This window comes from Microtus ochrogaster, unplaced genomic scaffold (genome assembly GCF_000317375.1).
Source record: "Microtus ochrogaster isolate Prairie Vole_2 unplaced genomic scaffold, MicOch1.0 UNK51, whole genome shotgun sequence".
Taxonomy (NCBI): domain Eukaryota; kingdom Metazoa; phylum Chordata; class Mammalia; order Rodentia; family Cricetidae; genus Microtus; species Microtus ochrogaster.
In genome coordinates this window covers 2,153,514-2,173,093 of record NW_004949149.1, presented here as the reverse complement: position 1 = coordinate 2,173,093, position 19,580 = coordinate 2,153,514, and the positions used below count along the sequence as shown (strand labels likewise).

At 44.7% G+C, this 19,580-nt stretch overlaps 1 protein-coding gene across 2 annotated transcripts in view; it reads right to left on the bottom strand.

The window, feature by feature from the left end:
• Rnf150 (ring finger protein 150) overlaps positions 1–19,580 on the bottom strand; it is a 222,625-nt gene that overhangs the window by 74,490 nt on the left and 128,555 nt on the right. The window contains exon 2 of one of the 2 annotated variants that reach the window (XM_013354611.2): positions 9,400–9,650. In XM_013354611.2, coding sequence (XP_013210065.2) covers positions 9,400–9,650 — 251 coding nt within the window. The remainder of the gene's footprint in view (positions 1–9,399; positions 9,651–19,580) is intronic. The other variant, XM_026777260.1, reaches the window with a different exon arrangement.

Genomic DNA, 19,580 nt, shown 5'->3' with positions numbered 1-19,580 from the left:
GCGTGGGTGGGTCTCGGCCTCACAGAGGAGCCGCGTGGGTGGGTCTCGGCCTCACAGAGGAGCCGCGTGGGTGGGTCTCTGCCTCACAGAGGAACTGCATGGGTGGGTCTCAGCCTCACAGAGGAGCCGCGTGGGTGGGTCTCAGCCTCACAGAGGAACCGCGTGGGTGGGTCTCAGCCTCACAGAGGAGCCCTGTGGGTGGGTCTCAGCCTCACGGAGGAGCCCCGTGGGTGGATCTCGGCCTCACAGAGGAGCCACGTGGGTGGGTCTCAGCCTCACAGAGGAGCCGCGTGGGTGGGTCTCAGCCTCACAGAGGAACCGCGTGGGTGGATCTCAGCCTCGCAGAGGAACCTCGTGGATGGATCTCAGCCTCACAAAAAAACCCCAGCAGTGTATCTTCCGAACGCCGAAATCCTTTACTACATCTCCTCATGTGCTGACCCCCAACCATAACATTCTTTTCATTGCTACTTCATAACTGTAATTTTGCGGCTTTTATGAATTGTAATGTATATATCCGTGATTTTTGATCGCCTTAGGAGACCCCAAAGGGGTCATAACCCGCAGGTTGAGATCCGCTGAACTGTACTGATACTTTCTGTAAGGTAGTAAAGTTGAGTAACCAGTCTGGTGAAGCCTTCAGTATTGATGGGTAACTACCACGCACTGGGGGAAAGGTAGAGAACCGTCTTTCTTTTAGTCTTAGGAGTAAATGCCACAGGTCTGCTTAAAAAAGACACTTGAACCCCAGATCAAGAGATGTTGTATGCCTTCATTTTTATTTTTAAACGTTACTCAAATTATTCTTTATATATGAGTCTTTTGCTTGTAAACATGCCTGTACATGTGTCAAGCATGTCCCTGCTTGCTCATAGAGGCCAGAAAGAGGCCATTGGATCCCCTGGAACTAAGGTTGAAGATGGTTGTGAGCTGCCGTGTGGGTGCTAGGAATTTACCTTGGGTCCTCTGAAAGAGCAGCCAGTGCTCTTAACCGTTGAACTATCTCTTCAGTACCATGAAGTGTTGGCTAATTTTTCTTTTTTAAAGTTTAGAAAAATTTTCAATTATGTGTAGATGGTATTTTAAGAATAGTGTGTTCAATTCAATCACTTAATTTTTTTTTTTTTCAAGATAGGGTTTCTCTGTGTAGACCTGGCTGTCCTGGAACTTGCTCAGTAGACCAGGGTGGCCTCGAACTCACAGAGATCCGCCTGCCCCTGGCCGCCAAGTGCTAGGACTAAAGGTGTGTGCTACCACCACCCAGTTTAAATTTTTTATTTCCCACGAGTAAGGGAGAAATTAGGTTAAAAATAGTGTTTTCAAACAGTGGCCAGAGATTACACTAAAACGCAGCTAAACTAGAAGCTGTCCACTTCTCTTCCTCTTCCCTCCCTCCTGTCCTGCTTTGCTGTGCCAGGCTCTCCCTAGGGAACCAGGGTGGTCAGCTATTTTCCATCACCCTGTGTCCACCTCCAGAGTGCTGAAGTTAGAGGCATGTATGTGTCCATGTACTGCCACATCTGGGTGAAAAGAATGCTTTCAAAAGTGTATTTCACTTGATCCATTTTTTTAGCAAATGACATATGCCCATAAACATGAGTGTGTAAGAAAAGTTAGAAAAGCATGCTTTTAAATTTTGGCCATGTATTTATCTTTACTTTTGTCTACATCTACATGAAAATTGTATAGACTTTGTGTGTGTGTGTGTGTGTGTGTGTGTGTGTGTGTGTGTGTGTGTGTGGTTTTGTAGGAACTGCTAAGGAACTATACCTACCGATGCCTGAAGACATTCCCAGTCTCTCTTCCCGAGAAAAGCCTCTTCCTATGCTCTTTAAAGAGACAGTGAAAGCTGCCTTTCTTAAGAAAAAAAATAGTGAAGTCTATTCAGGAAATGACAAGCAAGCTGGTATTAAGGTACCCGGGATCATGACTAACAAGACAGCTGGTGGACAGGGATTGGAAAGACAGACTGTTCCTACCATTTGTATGGCCTCAGCCCAGAGGGTACAAGTGGTTTCCTGAAGGGTCACTTAGGAGGAGGGCTTCCTAAGTTCCCAGGACTAACATCCCAGAGACAGTGAGCTAGAAAACGGGGAAGTCATAGGCATGAGGCCTTAGAGGCTCCCTTCCGGAAGTTTCCAGAAATCAAATTTCACCCAATCATTCTGAGAAATATGCTATTATAGATTCATTCTCTCTTTGCAGTTTTTAAAACCAAGCCTCATTCTGTACATTGTGATAGATATTATCTCTTTTGAGGAGAAAAAAAATACCATTTTAGTAGTGTTTAAGGACAGATATGGCAACCCAACCTGGACAGGGCAGGACAAATGACCCAACCTCCAGGGCACAGGAAACTCAACTTCTGAGACATAGATTCTGCATCACATGGTGATTATGGAGCCAGGCAGTGTGAGGTATTTGTTGTTCTTTTTGTTCCGGAGTAATAAATAAGGGGGAAAACCACCACAAAAATTTAAAAATGCCCTGTGAACTGAGGGGCACCTGAGGGTCTTAGAAGCAGCTTCAGAAGCAAGGTTTCTCAGGGAACTTTTCTGGTGCCCTGAAATAAGTCACAGAAGGCTGAATTATTCTCTAAGGTGAGTCATAGGAGCTACAGTCCCTCTCCCCACAAAAACCAAACAAACTCGAAACTGTAAAGGTCATGTTTGCTTCTCTTTCCTGAAAGCCTTCATTTCTGAGAAGTCTGACTGCTCAGGAGAAAGGAATGCAGCACAGATACTCCAGAAGAATCTTAGCAGCCTGGCATTGCCACCTTCACCCAGTCTATCACCAGAATGTTGGACTCTTTGCCCAGTCACACATTTAGGTGGCTTCTTCTTCTTCATTGACTCTAAGGATGATAGACATTTCCTCACAGGTTCTTCGATCTTTTTGGAAGAAGACCAGATATAAACTGATGAGTTCTAATTGCCATGTTGGTCTCTCCGTATCTTTTCCTGTGTTAGTGGTGTGCTAGCCATGACCTCTATGATGAACAAGGAAACAGATCAATCTCCATAACTGTAACAGCATCAAAATGGAGAGACTAGGGAAGGTACTAAGTCATATTTGCATATCCCAAGTTCAAGGCTCAGACCTCTCTCTTCTCCAGAGTACCCATTGTCCAGGTGAGCCTGCTCTTCCTGATGCTTTAGTGATAGCTTGAACTGATGCTTCCTGTATTTGCTTCTCCACCACTGACTTCTCTCCGAGGAGCAACCCCATAGTGAGAAGCCTCCCAGGTGCTTCTGCTCCAATATCCAGTGCGCTTTAAATTTAATGTTGCCAAACGCAACGTTAAAACCAACCGCACTGGACCCCTTCTGCCTTCCCCACCAATGGTAGACGTTTGAACTCGAGCCAATTACACCCCCAATTGTCTGCTCCTCTCAGACATATTGCAACTGTATGACTTCTCAGCCGAAGTGGAACACTCTTGAGAGCAAACAGAGGAGTCAATAATTAGGCCATGTGATATTGTGGCACGTAATAGAAAATACACATTTTCTTCTTTATCTTAGCTTCTGGCTGAGCTCCCCAAATCCCTGCAATTTAAGGATGGGAGTGGCAATTGGGAACCGGGCTGGTTATTCCAAACAAGCCCTTTCAGTCACCCCTGGCTTTATATTAATACTGTGGCTTTTGGAAAGTCCCTAAGGATGGGGCTGGCTGCCTCAGGACTTTGTGGTTAGAGGTGCGGATTTTTAGACCTACCACCGCTTGTACCCTGAGCTCAGTGCTGTCTGCTGATGCTTTTACCACAGAAGCCCTGCAGCTGCAGAGGCCTTGACTGTGGAGTAAGTGCTCAAAATAAGCTTGTTCTCGCTCTTCCTGGGAAAGAGAGAGATGGAAGGTTGCGTTGATCACCATGAACGATGATGATTTAATCCCTTCTTCATAGGTAATGAAGCTCCCACATAGCCCCAAACAGGGTTTAGAGAATTCCCAGGCTGCTGAGCATGGAGAGTTATCCCTTTTGGACAGGGTATAGACATTTGATGGCCCGCCTTCCATACTGAGCATTCTGTCTCGTTGAAACTGGCTGTCCCAAGACGTAACATTTTAGGATGAACAGGAAAACATAAGGCAAGAGTTTCCCTATGTACAACCTGTCTTCCAGATGCACAAGCATGTAACCTGGACTTGACACACATCTAGGATGTTCATCTTGTGGGACAGAGTCCTTCCTTCACCTTGGGGTCTAGCAGTATTTCCATGTGTCAGAACAGAGTTAGACTACTGGCTGGTATTGGGGAATCAGAGAAACCCTTATATATGAGGCTGGAGTGTCTGTGTTCTCATTTGAGTGGAAGGACAGAAGGGACAAACAGGGTCTCTTTCCCACTTCCCCATGGGCTGGCACAGTAGGAGTAGATTAGGGTGTATTTTGTGTTCTTTATTGGATCCACAAGAATTTGAAACAGCCCCTTATTTTGACACCTTAGCCTTTTCACTGTAGTCCAAGCCCACCGCGGGCCACAGTAATTACGGCCCTTTGCTCGGTGTCTGCTGCCTATTTTAATGTGTGTTTCTGTCGCTGCTACTCCAACATGGCAGAGCACTTGTCTAGGTAACAAATGAGAAAATAACTTTAAAAACTATTTATACACTCAGAGGCATTTACAAAGCACACACAGGATGTGGTCAGAGTTCTTCCCTTCCTGGAAGACCAGGAGATAATTGCTAGGGGAGTTTGGTGTGGGAAGGGCTCTTGCTCTGAAAGGCAGAGCTTCTGTTTCCTTGTTACTGTATTTTCATTTTTGTGTGATTTTTTAAAGAGTGCTTCATGGAATATAAGTCTCTAAGAAAATTATATTTTTCCTCTATAGTGAAATTCTTAAAAGTTTATTTTTGTTTGAGACGGGGCGTTGGTGTGTGCTTTGCTTCGAGGTGATGTGTGTGCATGACCACGGTTCACTGGATATTATATTTATAAACCTCATTTCTCTATAATTCTAGAGGAGAGTCAGAAAGATGATCCTGTTTTGTTTCAAACTGTGTCATAAGAACTAAAATCCTCATATCTATATACACACACATATGAAATGAACTATTTACATTTAAATGCTATTTTCTAAGAGCTCCTTGCTTTGCCTATTAGAGTGATTCTATTGACATCCTTCTGATAATGCTAAACATTTCTTGTTTGATCCTCCCACACTCTGACCTTATATTTGAGGCGATCTGGGCCTCTGGGCCTGGGTAGGAGAAACGGCTCATGTAAGTCCATGCCTCTCATGGACTCATCAAATGTTTGACCCACACTGGCCCTGATTCCCAGACTGGCACCTTTAACTGCCACTGTATTTTAGGAAGCATGGCACAGCAGTCGAGTTTGGTCTTCGCTCTCAGCTGCAGTCCTTGCTCTGTGTCTCCATGTCAAAGACTCGCTGCCAACACCCAGGGATCTCACCCCAAGGGCAGCTGCACTGACCTGACCATCTCAGGACAGCATGGAAAGCATCCGTATCATGTAAGAAGCTGGGGAAAGTTTTAAGACTATGAGCCACAGGAAGCCAGGTGGACATCCAGGACAGGCTAATTCAAGCTCAGGCCTCCTTCAGATACTCTCCAGCAGAACACATCCCGACATGAGATGAACTCCTCTCCTGCCTTAGCCCAGACTGAGGTCCTATAAAGACCTGAAGGCACTGGGCAATGGTGCTGCACACTTTTAACCCCAGCAGTCGGGATGCAGAAGTAGGCTAATCTCAGTAAGTTTGAGGACAGCCTGGTCTACAAGAGCTAGTTCCAGGACAGGAAGAAGAAGAAGGAGGAGGAGGGAGGAGGAGGAGGAGGAGGAGGAGGAGGAAGAAGAAGAAGAAGAAGAAGAAGAAGAAGAAGAAGAAGAAGAAGAAGAAGAAGAAGAAGAAGAAGAAGAAGACAACGACCCGAAGGCTCACTCTTTCTGAAGGTCAGTGACACTTTAATAAAAAGAAACAATTCAAGTCAACCCGCTGCTTATTCTGGAGATTCTGCACAGCTGTCCTGGTCTGTTGCGCAGACTGGAACACTGGCTATCAAAAGACGTTTTGTCCCAAGTTCTTATTCCATTCTTTCAAAGGGGCTAAAAATGTAGGGTTCACATTGATCTGGAGACAGGGCTAACTTTTAACACGGTCCCATCGCTGAGTGACCTTGGGGATAACACACTGTAATTCCAGGAAAGTTAATAAACGTCTCACCGAGCATGTGCGCGCCTAATGGACTTGCAAGCCCTGTCCACCTGCAGAAAGCAGAGTGACCAAAATGACTATGCAACTAATTGAAGGTCTAGCTAGTTCACAACTAACAATTTCATTCTCGCCTTAAGCACTAAATGGCTGCTGAGATTCTCCAAGAGCAGAAAAACCACATATTTTTATTTATGACTGTCTGGTTGACTGATGACTATCTTTTTAATAACCAATGTACAAATACATATTTCATACAGAACTCTATAGGAGTCAGCTGGACACATGCCACACTCACCACCTTGAGACGAACTGGTTTTATATGCACCACGACTGCAGAACATTTAGAGAGGACACAGAATTGGACTCATGTGTAATCGTCCAGTTACCACCATGACTATAATAACGGATGCCACTCACTGGGAACTGCTATCAAAAGTCACCACTGAAAAATTAAATATTCATTCTTAATTTAAAAAAAACTCAGTAAAGTTGACGTTTGCAAAATTTCATCTTTTGTAGCATGAGAAAATATCTCAACCTATAAAACTGAATGAAAATAATATGATGGAATTTATCTTAAAATTTTCATTAAATTGAGAGTATTCCCTTTCATGGGGCTGGAGAGATGGCTCAGGGGTTAAAAACACAGCCTGCTCTTCCAAAGGTCCTGAGTTCAATTCCTAGCAACCACATGGTGGCTCACAACCATCTGTAATGAGATCTGGTGCCCTCTTGAGGAAGAGACCTGGTCAGTCGTCCTCATCAACTTAGACCATGAAACCCAAATGGACAGGTTCAACAGAACCGCCATATACGGGCTGCCCATGTATACTATAGGATGGGAGATTACCATCCATGTCATTTTAGCTTATTCAGAGGGGTTATTGGGCATGCATGCCAGTGAAATGAAGCAGGATGTTTAAAGTTAGAAACAACTAAGCCAACACATAATGATTAAATAACTGGGAACAAGCATAAGAAAACTGTCAGATTGACAGATTTTAACAGTGCTACCAGAGACTAAAGAGTCAAGAAAGAGCAAAAACATAAACTGTGCTTAGGAGGCTCAACATCCCAGTTATAAACTTAGCCGGAGTTATCCTATAGCTTTGAGAGTTGGCATGAAATCCACACTCTTAAGCACAAACGTAGTAAAGATTAACACAACAGAGGAGACCAACGGAAACAGATGGGAGGGATGTTGTAATTCCGTAGTTCTTGGGAGAACACGGTACTGGAGCAATACGACACTGGGTGGGAGCACGGGGATCCACAGATGGGAGATGTGTGGTAATTCTGTAGTTCTTGGGAGAATGCGGTACTGAGCTCAGGCAGACGGAGGGAATGGTTCAGAGAGCATTGAAGCAGGATAAGTGCCTCTCACAGGGGTATCTCGTATTGCTAAAGGAGGCTGCTGTACAGGAGGGGAAAGTTCATTATTCAGCATGTGCCAGTTATAAAAATGGCAGGTCTTCATAAAAAATTTTGCGCCTCTGCTTCATTCTTCATAAAGAAAAGTTCTGTAAGATTTAGCTACAAAAGGTAAATCAAAATGAGGTGGAGGAAAAGAGAGAGAATGTTTTTTTCTAAAGTTTTGGCTCAGAGAAAAGATCTGGTTACACAAGCTTTAGTGGTTTATTCAAGACTGGATAGATTTCAGCCACTTAGTCACAGCGACACATCTTCACGCTTCAAGAACCACAGATACAGGCAAAGATAATGGGAAGCCCCATTATGTAGCCCCATATTGTAAAAACAACAATGGCTAATTTCCTTGACCAATAAACACCCGATACACACTAATAGGAAAGTATCCAACCACTCTACTGAAAAGACCATCAGATGGCAGAAGGAGGTTTGTAACAGGGACCCGTATTTTATACTGTGCTTGGACACATGGTTAGCATTACTTACAATTTAAAACGTTATAGTTGGGAATGTAGCATGGTGGCGGGCTGTGGCTTAGCATGTACAAGTCCAAGGGTTCAACACCCAGCACCACGGCAACAAACCAAGAAGAGAGCGATTCTATTCATCAAATCAATAAAAAGCTGCAACATTCGGTAAGGATATGGAAAGCTACTTTAGAAAAAACATGTATTTGTGTATGTGTGTCTCTGAGGGTGTGTCTGTCCATCTGTGTGTCTGTATACATGTATGTACATATGCTTGTGCTTCTTCCAAGAGGTGCAGGGGGATGCCCTGCTTTGTGGGAGTCACTTCTCTCCTTCTAGTCTGTGGATTCTGGAGCTTAAACTCGTGTTATCAGGAGTGAAGTCATGCGCCTTTGCCTGCTGAGCCAAATTGCTGTCCCCAACAATACTTTTTAAATATTGTTGGTTGAAACAGAAATTGGCTCAACAATGTTATTTTGGAAGACAACTTTGCAGTCATCGTAGTTTAAATACATATTCTATTGTCTTAGCAATTACGCTTCCAGGACTTACCTTATAGATACGCTAAAATATGTGCTAAGTATCGCATGTGTGTGTCTTGTTTGAAAGAGAAAGCATGCCCATTAATAGGAACTGGGTGAATGAATCTGATGATGAAAGCAGTGCCATGCTGGGCACTCATGAGAAACGAGAAGGCTCTTGGATTTCGTGTTGGGATGAATTAATCTCCATGATGAAGAGAGAGAAAGGGGCAGAGTTAAATATGCTCTCTTTCTGTTTTTAAAAAGTGTGATTATATATAGAAGCATATGCATTGAGACATGCATAAAATATCCCTAAAAGATACTCTATGGACTCATATGGAAGGCGATTTTTTCATTGCATACCATTCACATTTTATACTATATATATGTTCAAAAATGAACTAGTTAAGAAAACAGTTTTATTTTAAAAACAAAATTCTCATCCTCCCTTCTGTTCCCAAGGAGACAATCCTGGTTATTTTTGAGTCAGGTTGTCACTATTTAGTACAATCTAGGCTCCTGTCAATCTACTTAAATAAACGGTTGTTTAAAAATGAGCAAAGGGAGGGAGCGTGGACTCAATCACCAGCATCAGTAGATGGCAGTATCAATAAAGCATCAGAAGACAGCAGGGTGAGAGGCTTTTGAAGAGCTGCACTGCAGAAGGGCAGTGTTTTGGGGGTGGAGTTGGCAGACATTTTTGATCCTACCCTGTTATTTGTGAGTTGCACAATTTATACCATAATATGTGTTGCTGGCATTAAGTTTACAAAGCGATGCTTTTCTTAACGAGAGACTCACCTGATTCCTGTCCCTGGCATTTGCATAGCGAAACCTCTGGATGTAGTAAAAGACCAGCCATGCGAGGGAGATGGTCATGAGGACGATGAAGGAGATGGACACAAACACAACTGACGTGCGGCTCACGTATTTCTGCAAGTTCCGGGTCCCGATGGTGATGTACATGGTCACGGTGACGTTCCTTTCCAGCAGGCTTACTATCTCCTTCCCTTTGGGCTCAGGAATCATTATAGCCACGATGTCTTCCACACCTGGGGTGAGAGGGGCGAGGAAGCGGGAATGAGGGTTGGGTGAGGGGAGGCAGTCAGAGTGAAATGTGTGGGAGGGCACTAAGAGATGGCATTGCTTCCTGTTAGCCAGGGCCATGCCATTTTGTAAAGTGTCATCATTTTGATCGACAGTTCTCCCAACTATAGTAATTTGGTCTCTAGGATTAAAGGTAACTTGCGTTTCTAGGTTGTGCCCTCCCGGCCATCATCCCTGACTGCGAGCATGTGTTAAGGACTTCCATCAAAACACACGATGTGCCTCTCACTCTTCCTCTGAAACCTCTAATAAGGCCCCAAATACCTCTCCCCCTCTGCCACGTGGCTGTCTGTTACAATGTTAATACGTCTTCTAATAACGTTCTTTAGCTTCAAAGCACAATCCAACTCAATGTTCCCCTTGAACCCCAAATCTAAAAATTTCACTTCCAGAATCTTCTTCAAAGCTGAGAAACCTAACAGCCAGAGTCTGAGTCTCATCTTGCCTTCTATCAGCTCCCCAGAGATGCTCACACACACACACACACACACACACACACACACACACACACACACACACACACACAATGTTGTGATTCAGACACCAGCAAGGCCATGTCCAGGCTACTTTTCCACTCTCTAAGGTACCGCCCTTGAATTTGGTCCAAGTGGACCCTTCCATAGATTCCCAGGAACAACCAAAGATGTTTCCACTCCATGGCAAGGAATCAGAGGCACAGCTTCTGGCCCCGACCTCAGCGCTCTCTCCCTTTTCCCTCACGTACTCTGCAAACACTCAGTTGCAGATCTCTGAGTACCATTTTTAAAAGAGATTTTCTCCAACAGTGACTACCCAAGCAACAGAAGTCATGGATTCTTAGAGATCTCTGACAGGACTGGCTAACTGATATAACGGTCTCAGAGCTATTTTCTGCATATTTTACCCAATTCAGTGGAAATGGTTATGTGTTCTCATGTCAAGCAAAGGGAAGATGAAGGGAGATAACCCTGAAACAATATGACCTCATATATTTCCACCACAGTGCCCTTGGGTTTGCACAGTTAGAAGGAAGAGGCTTTCTTCTGGGACTCAGTCATATGTGTCACGGTACTGGATGAGAGGCTGGTCTCAGTGAGGACTAAGCATTAATGCACAGGGTCTTTTCGTAAGCACAGGACACCAAACTCAAAGGAGCCAACCCAACCTGTCGCCGTGGCTGAAACATGGAACAGAATCCCACAGTTCAATCTGCAGGAGAAGCTGCAAGCTGAGTGGCATGCACCATTCCACATCCAGGCGGAAATAGTCTGTTACCTGAGGCGATTAAACGAAATGGAACCCACGTACTATTTAGGGAGTTGTAGATTCAGGGAGGAAATGAAAGCCTGCTGTAGATGCTCGCAGACTGTGCTCTGGCAGCCAGGTGGTACAGGATCGCTCAGCTAGGCTGAACCAGATAACATCTGTGCGTGCGTGCACGTGTGCGTGTGTGTGTGTGTGTGTGTGGTGTGTGTGTGTGTGTGTGTGTGTGTGTGTGTGTGTGTGTATGGGTGGGTAGTGGTGGGGGTGATGTTACTAGTCTCTTCGACTTTACTCTCTATTCACGGCTTCAGTCACACATCCTTGACCATGTCTCCTACAGGCTGATTAAGTATTTTAAAAGTCAGTCAGCTCCCTTAGACCGTGTATTTGTTACTTTAACACATTTTTACATCATTCAAAAAGCAACCCAGGTGCACACAAAGGAGACTAGCCATTGGTTATGTATTGTTGCATTGATATTAGAAGAGCATCAAGCTCTTTGCTGGGCGTCCAGTTTTTGTTGCTGTCTTTAAGAGCCCCTGAAACTCATGGCTTGAATTGTAACTTGGCCGCACGTTCCCCCCACCTCCTGCAGCCCCTTCTCACGCTGTGTTTATTCTGGCTAATGGCTTCCTGTGGTCTGGGGTTTTGTGAGGGATTAAGGCCACTCCCAGGTTTTGCCTGTACGGAAATATGATCTGCTCTGTACTCTGGACTAATCTGGCCTGGGGTGGGGTTCAGCCCAGAGTTGCAGTTATTCTGGAGATAGATGAGGGCTTGAGAGAGGGTCATGATTTTCTATTTATTTCCTTGTTTATATTCTCTAGGCTTATTTAAAGCTCTAGATTAGATTTTTGTAAAGGCAGGATGTGGGGGTAGGTTAAGAGGCTTTCTATGCTCAGACAGGCACAAATTTATATTTTGACAGCCAAATGGAATTATTTCTTAGTTACTTCCAGTTTTGATACTCTCTTTAAAAGGTTTGTTTCCTCCCAAGACCATAGAATTTCTTATTTAAAAACAGCTTTCCTAAACCATATAGTTTTACCATCCTTATTTTAAACCTTTAGCAACCAAAATACTTGGCTTGCTGACAAAACAGTATTTACTAAGTTCTCTTAACGGATAAGCAGAAAGGACGGAGACTAGAATGTGATTTACTTTCCCACTAAATTCTCGGCTTCATTTTGTACCGTTTGTTTTATGAGGTTGATCTACTTCTTGCTGAACCTGTCCCAACTTTCAGTCTTAAAGCCTTTCACCCGTTTCCAGCCCCCACACCGGTCTCCAGTTTTCCTATTAGGAATTCACACTTGGGAGCCCGTGCAGTACAGTCATTCAGACTTGCTCTTTGGAACCAGATGGCATGTTTTAATCCAGCGCAGCGCTTTAAAAATAGGCCCCAAAAGCTTGGATCGTCGCGAGGCTCTGAATTATGCATTATCTGCTTTCAGGGATCTGAGAAAACATTTTCTCTTTCTGCGGGGTAAGGTATAATTAACTATTTTAAACTGTTTGTTTTAAACCTAAGTGCCTCGTGACTGCCTGTTGTGTCTACAACTGTGGGTACTTCAGGACCTACGACATGCCCTGGGAAGGAGGAAAGCAAGCAGGGCCATGGGGCAGGTCTATTGGTCTGGACACAAGGCTTACTAATTTATGTTTTTCTTTGTACTTTAGGCTGTATACTTTGTACAGTAAGTTGCATTGGGGATATGAATTTATCCCAGTGGGAATAGTCACTAAAAACTGGATGCCTAGGAGCTTGAGAGATGGCTGAGTGGTTAAGAACATTTGCTGCTTTCTCAGAGGACCCGAGTTCAACTCCCAGCACCCACACAAAGGGCTCACAATTGCTTGTAACTTCATATCTAAGGGATCTAAGGGATATGATGTAGTTTATTGATCTTTGTGGACCCCTGAATGTACATGGTACACAGAAATTCATACAGGCGTGCACACACGCGCACGCACACACACACACACACACACACACACACACACACACTAAATTGGGTGTCCTGGTGTAAAGTTAACTGCATTTGGATGAATTATTCTGATCAGTGAACAAAATCCAGGAGGACCTAGTTTGTTTGAGGGGACCCGGGCACCAATGTGAGTAGTCACACTCTCCCCTGATCTTCACTTTTGTCCAGATGCACACCTGCAGCAGAAGTGTGGCTGTGGGCGTGCAAGAGACCGGAGAGGAGAGGAAGGAGAGCTCTGATGGGGTGTGGCAGGGTTTGCCGGAAGGCACCAGGAACAGTCCAGGGGTAAATGCTGCTCCTGGGTCTGAGCAGTGACACACACAGATAGATGTTTGGTGTGGGTAAAACCCACATAGTCAAAGCTATTTGGGTAATTTCACGTTTGCCATGACACCAAGACACTTTGCTGCCAGATGCCTGCTTTAGTCAAATGGGCCCTGTCTACCATCTAGTTTCCTTCCGAACATACTTCCGGCTGCGGAGTGGTGAGAAACTGCTGCAGTGTAATCACTGTGCATCCTGGAAAACCTCTCCAGTTAGAGACAATCCCGTGTGACCAACACAGACACCCCCAGTGCCAGCAGAAACACCCTGTGTGTAGTGCTCTCGCTATCCGTGACATGGCTCAGCAGCCACAGTCCTATTTGATAAATGTGTGTACGTCAGGAATCCAAAGCTTACAAAGCCCAAGGGTGATTAGTGACCAGAAAGCCTCCCCTGACACACTCAAGCTGGCTGCTTAATCGCTGTGTTAGTCCAATCTCCTGACACACTCAAGCCGGCTGCTTAATCGCTGTGTTAGCAAAATCTCCAGGACATCAGCAGAGCACAAAGCACTGTAGGGAGACCATCACCTACTCCTCCCTATGCACCTGGGTGTGTGAACATCTCTGTACTGGCCTCTCCTCCCTAATCTGTGTTCTAGTCTGTCTTATTGTTCGCTATCTAGACTTTAGGAAATTATAAGAAAAACACTCAGTGCTCATTTGTAAATAGTTTCTACTTATACATTTAAAATAGTTCACTTAAAAATGTAGTTAGTTTCTGACTACTGTCAAGTCTCAAGCGGGGTGTGCATGAGGCGGTTTTAAAACTGTAAAGCACCATGTAAATCAAAAGCTGTTATGATTTTCTGTACCAGCAAACATTTTTAATTTATGCAGGTGCAAAACTTCGAAATCGAGCTCTTCCAAATAGAATACAGCAGTACTCTCTTGCTGAATGGTGCCACATGCTTACTGTCTGGCCACTGAGGTGTGGGTGGAATCGATGCTTTCCACTCTGTTGTGGGAAACAAGAATGGCCATAGTGACCATGTATATAAAAGTCAACATAATCCTGCAATTAAAATTAGAAGGTAATTAGTAAAACACAAGATTCAAGTCAACATGCAGTAACGAAGAGTTTCTCACACACATTAATCCATGAGAAACTAAAGGCAAAATGGTCTATGCAAACTTGCACTTCATGGTTGACAACATAAAACCATTAAGAATAAACTTAATAAACATTGGAGCTAAATGAAGAGAAACATGCAATAAAATTTCGCTGAGAGACATAAAAATTCCAAAGGGACAGATGTCATTTTAAACATTTTAAACACAAGAGTTACTTATTTAGTAGTATGTAGTATGTGATTTTAGTTAGCTATTGGTAGTTATGACTTTGTTGTTCTCATAGTATAGCCAAGAAGCATACATAGTCTCTTGAAATTGATCATCTTTTAGGGGAGAGGGTTCTATCTGTATTTTTTTTTTTAAAAAAATATCTATTCCCTGATGGCTATAAATGTCTCAGTGATCAAACTTAGTTCTTGTTGTCAAATCTTCTATATTCCTAATTTTGTCTGATCAGTTTCATGACATAGTGTGATAGCAATCGATAGTCTAATAAAACCACTGACCATGGGCTGGGATATCCCTCAGGAGTTAAAGGGCTTGCCACGCAAACAGCAAGCCTGAAGGCCACAGTTTGGAGCTGCAGAATCCAGTAAGAGCTGGATGGACATAGTGGCCACTCCTGAGGACTTCCAGAGCTCAGAAGGTAGATACTAGATCTCTGGAGCAGACTGGCTGCTTAGATTCGGTGATATCAGGTGATTTCTGAGCCTGATTGAGAGACTCAGCTTGAAAATACAATGTGGAGATGGGCAAGAAAGACTCCAGATGTCCTTCTGGAGCCTCCGCGTGGAAGTACACTTGCACACTCGTGTGCACACACACATGTGAGTACACACAGAAGCAGACACACACATGGAAGCACACCTGAACACCCTTGTGCATGCACACATGTGAGTACACGCAGAAGCAGACACACACATGGAAGTACACTTGCACACTCGTGTGCACACACACATGTAAGTGAGTACATGCAGAAGCAGACACACACATGGAAGCACACATGCACACCTGTGTGCATGCACACATGTAACTGAGTACACACAGAAGCAGACATACATGAAAATGAACAAACAAAACCCAAAACCCTAAACTAAACTCTCGTTGGGTTTGTTTTTTCGGCTCTTCTGGTTGCTCGTTGGTGCAGTTGGGTTTGCATAGCAAATGGCACGTGGGTCCCCATGCTTTTCCTGTTGATAGCACTGCTGCAGCTGAGCGCTCTCGAGCCATTGTCCTCTCTCCTCAGCAACATCTGCTCTCCCTCTCCAGCCCAAAGTTGCATGCTATCTGTCTTTGTAAATGCTTGCAAGCCCTCAGCCATTACTTTGGTGCAACATGAACATACTTTCAGTCTGAGGCCTTCCATTCTTTCCTGAATGTTCGACTTCATGTTTTCTTCAAGTATATCTTTCACTGCTTTCTCCTCTTCTGTAAGTTCTGTTATCCCTTTGGTGGCCTCACTCTTATTTTCTACATGTTTCTTGTTCTTTCCCATTGCTCGCTGGTGTTGTCTTACATATTTATATTACATTATGATGAACACATGGAACTGAACTACATAATTCACTCAAATACAGAAATTACTTGGACATCACAAGATTTTCCATGTACATATTTTTAAAACTAAGCCCACAATTGTATGACAATTATCATGTGCATAGAGTAATAAAACCATGATATAGTGAAGACACTGAACTATTCAGTCACCACTAAGATTCCTTTCCGGTCATCTCTCCCTTCACTAACCCTTAAGAACTATACATATTTGTCATTTCTGTAATATCGTGTAAACGGAACCACACATACATAAACTCTTTAGAATACTTTTCTTTCTCTTAGCATAGTGTCTGTACTATTCCTCCAAACGTCCATCACTAACTTAGACCCTTTCATTCACTGAATTTCCCAGTGTGGACCGGGAAGCATAGCTCTCTCAACATTAGCTGGCTGATGGATATGTGTTTGCTGTCAGTATTGGGCTCTCGTGAGTAAAGCTGCTGTAAACATTCATGTAGATGTTTTATGTGAATGTAAATTTTTATTTCTCTGGGATAAAAGCCAAGTGCTGCAGCTCCCAGGGTACGTGGAGGCTGAGCGCTTGAGATTTTATAAAACTGTGAGACTGTTGCAGACTGGTTCTCACACTCTGCATCCCTCCAGCAACATCTTAATCTTCTTTGTCACCAAGCTGCCTTGACCTCTGTACTGTTCTGATGATTCTGTCAGCCGTTCTCACATGTGGACGTCATGAAGCCTTTATGCTATCCTCTCCCGTCCTGGCTGATCTGTGGGTTTCTGGATTGCCTTTCTGTCACCGAGACTAAATGCTGGAATAAAGCAACTTAAGGAGAAACGGTGTACTTGGGACCACACCATTGGAGGTTTCCATCCATGGCCTCCTGGCTCCTGTTGTCTTTGTGCCTGGCATGCACGTCAGTCACGCCAGAAGCAGATGACAGAGAAGTACAGCCACTTAGAGAGACCAAGGAGCAAAGAGAGCTCATGGGGCCATTGTGCTATCTCCTTCGCAGACATGCCTCCGCTGGCCGAAGCTTTGTCGGCGAATTCTCAGGTGAAAGATCCCACCACTTCCCAGATACTGCCACAAGTAGAGTGCCAGCCTTTGGGGACCCTTGGAACCGAACCATAGCTGCTTTTCAAGCGCACCCCCCTTTTTAAATATTATCCATTTCACATTCAGAATTTTCACTGTGCTTTTCTTCAAATTACTGTATTTCTCATAGTAAATATTTCTCACTAGCTCCTCTCCATAGCGCCTAGCTCCTTCTGGGTTGCACTGGTCAACACTGCTTGTGGCTCATTTTTCAAACCATTCCTCCTCAAGCAGTAGAGCCGCAGCCTGTCCCGTCATGGATAACGCCAGCAGCTGTCTCCTGCGCTTGCCTCTGAGTTCATGCTGACCCATCTACTGTGTCTGGGGAAATCTCAGTTGAAAGCCTTGGCTTAGTGGCTGCAGGATGTTAAGAAGAAAGATTGCATCCACTGCACTCCATCCGTGTGCAAATGACAACCAATGCCTCTTCCTTCACTGGGCTCTGTGACGAGCTACTTCTCAGATGGCCGTTGTTACCTTTACCGGCTCTTGGAGCCCAGGCTTCCCACATGCTGACCACATTTTTTTTTTTATTGCAGACCAAATAACTATAAATGGTTATAACAGCCTGATACCATCCAACCCGGCCCAATTTCAAACTCGTGTTCCCTTTCTCTGTCTCTTGGAAAGTCTGGACAGTACTGCCCTAGCCTTCTCCTGGAATGGTCCCAGCACCCTTCGCGAAACAGTTCCAGCTCTTGTTTATTCCTCCTATCATGCCTGTGATTCTCAGTTTAACCATCACCTCCTCAGGCTGGAACGCCAGCCTTAACAAGAGTTCACCTGCTGAAGGCTTTGCCTGGCTGCTCCTTCCTTCTGGTCCTCTCCAGACCCCCATTAGAGACTCTGCCAGTACAGTACTTCCCGAATGCTGCTTCCTGTCTTTCCATCGCTCTCTGGGCACTGATGCCCTCTACTTTCAGTCAGCCCCCACCAGGCTGCTCCCCCTACCCGGACTCATCACACTGAGAAACTCCTTGCACTTCACGCCCTTGCTCTTCCGTTTATCCACAGATAACTCCCCTGCCAACTCCGCCTTTCTAGGGCCTCCATGTCGCCCTGTGACAGAAGCAGGGAGAAAGGCCTCAGAAGTCAACAGCTTCCATTGAAATGCAAGATCACCGTGCTCAAATATTGTCCTGTTCTACTTGACCTTTCACCCTTCTTCCAAAGAATGACCTCATACCTTATGTCTCCCTGACAACCTCCCACACCCTATCCCACCCACGGTCTCCATTACTGATCTTGACCGCAAGAGTTCTTGAAGAAAAGCACCTAGCAGCAGGAAATACTCTGTCCTACTATGAAATGAGGTAATTCGCATAGAACAACCGGGCACAGGGCCCGCCATAGGAAAACCACTAAGTACATGGTAGCTTTTATTGCTACCGTTACCATTACCTTGCCAGTGCCAAACACAAATCAGTCTGCCTTCCGCCACCCTCCTCTTGCCACAACACAGGTGGCCAAATCCTGGCAGTGTGATGAACCCCACCTGTTGCCTGCCTCCCCGAGGTGCAGACTGGGCGCACAGGAAGTTTGTGCTGTGTGGAAAGAATGCCTTGATTCGTGCAGCATGCCTGCAGGTACCCCGGTGGTCTTAAATAAGAACTCCTAGGGGGCTAAGCTAGTGAACGCGTTAGCACTGCAAGAGACAGAGGGGACAAACTTCCCTACAAGAGGAGAGTCAGAAATGAGGCCAGAAACAGCCGACACCAAGACTGACTCGCGAGCAAGCCAAAACTGAAGTCAGCCAAGCTCTGGACCTTCTCCTGTTTGCTCCCATTAACGAGATCACCTGAGACAAACCCCAAACAGCTCCTCTGCATCCCACACAGCTGGGGCTGAAGCTTGAGGCGTTTTCATGTCCTTCCTGCGTGTTGTCTAACTTAATTTCCCTTCAATTAATCTGTGCAGCATTTGCAATAGAATTCACCTCTAGTGTCTTCGTCTGTTTAGAAAAGAATGTCTACACCCAGTTACACTGTGAACACCTGTCTGGTCCAAACACTCAGAGCCACCCTAAACTGGAAGAGTGGCCATTCCCACAGCTGCCAGTATTCTAGCAGACTTCCTACCTCAGGGAGATGCTTCTGCTACATAGAACCAGACACCTTTGGTAGGATCCCTGCATTTTTGCACACTGGGGCATAGGAAGGATATTGTAGGGAGCCTACTCTTTTTGACAGCAAATACACTTTATAGTATGGGTATGGATATTTAAATTCAAAGTACGATTAATTGAGGATTAAAACTTTATTATTTAGGAGCCAAACTGGTGATTTTTTTATGCAAATCAGTTGATAGGATTTCTCCAGAAGATATTTAAGTTCAAAACAGGAACGTCTGTGGGTTGTTAGATAAACACAGGACACTTTGGGCCACCCCAGTTCTCTGTTATAAACTGGAAACAGTCCTTTGTGGTGTGTCACTGAAGTAACTGAATCCTCACCATACTATTTATCACTACAACCGATACCAGCAGCTCACAAGAGGTCAGCAGCTCTCTAAGGGGTCTGCTTTCCCGGGAACAGCGATCAGGACTTAACTAGTAGACCATACACTTTCCAAACATCCCCGTGTGCCTGTTGTCAAGTCTGTAGAAATCCTTACAGATTTCTGTGAGATACAGGG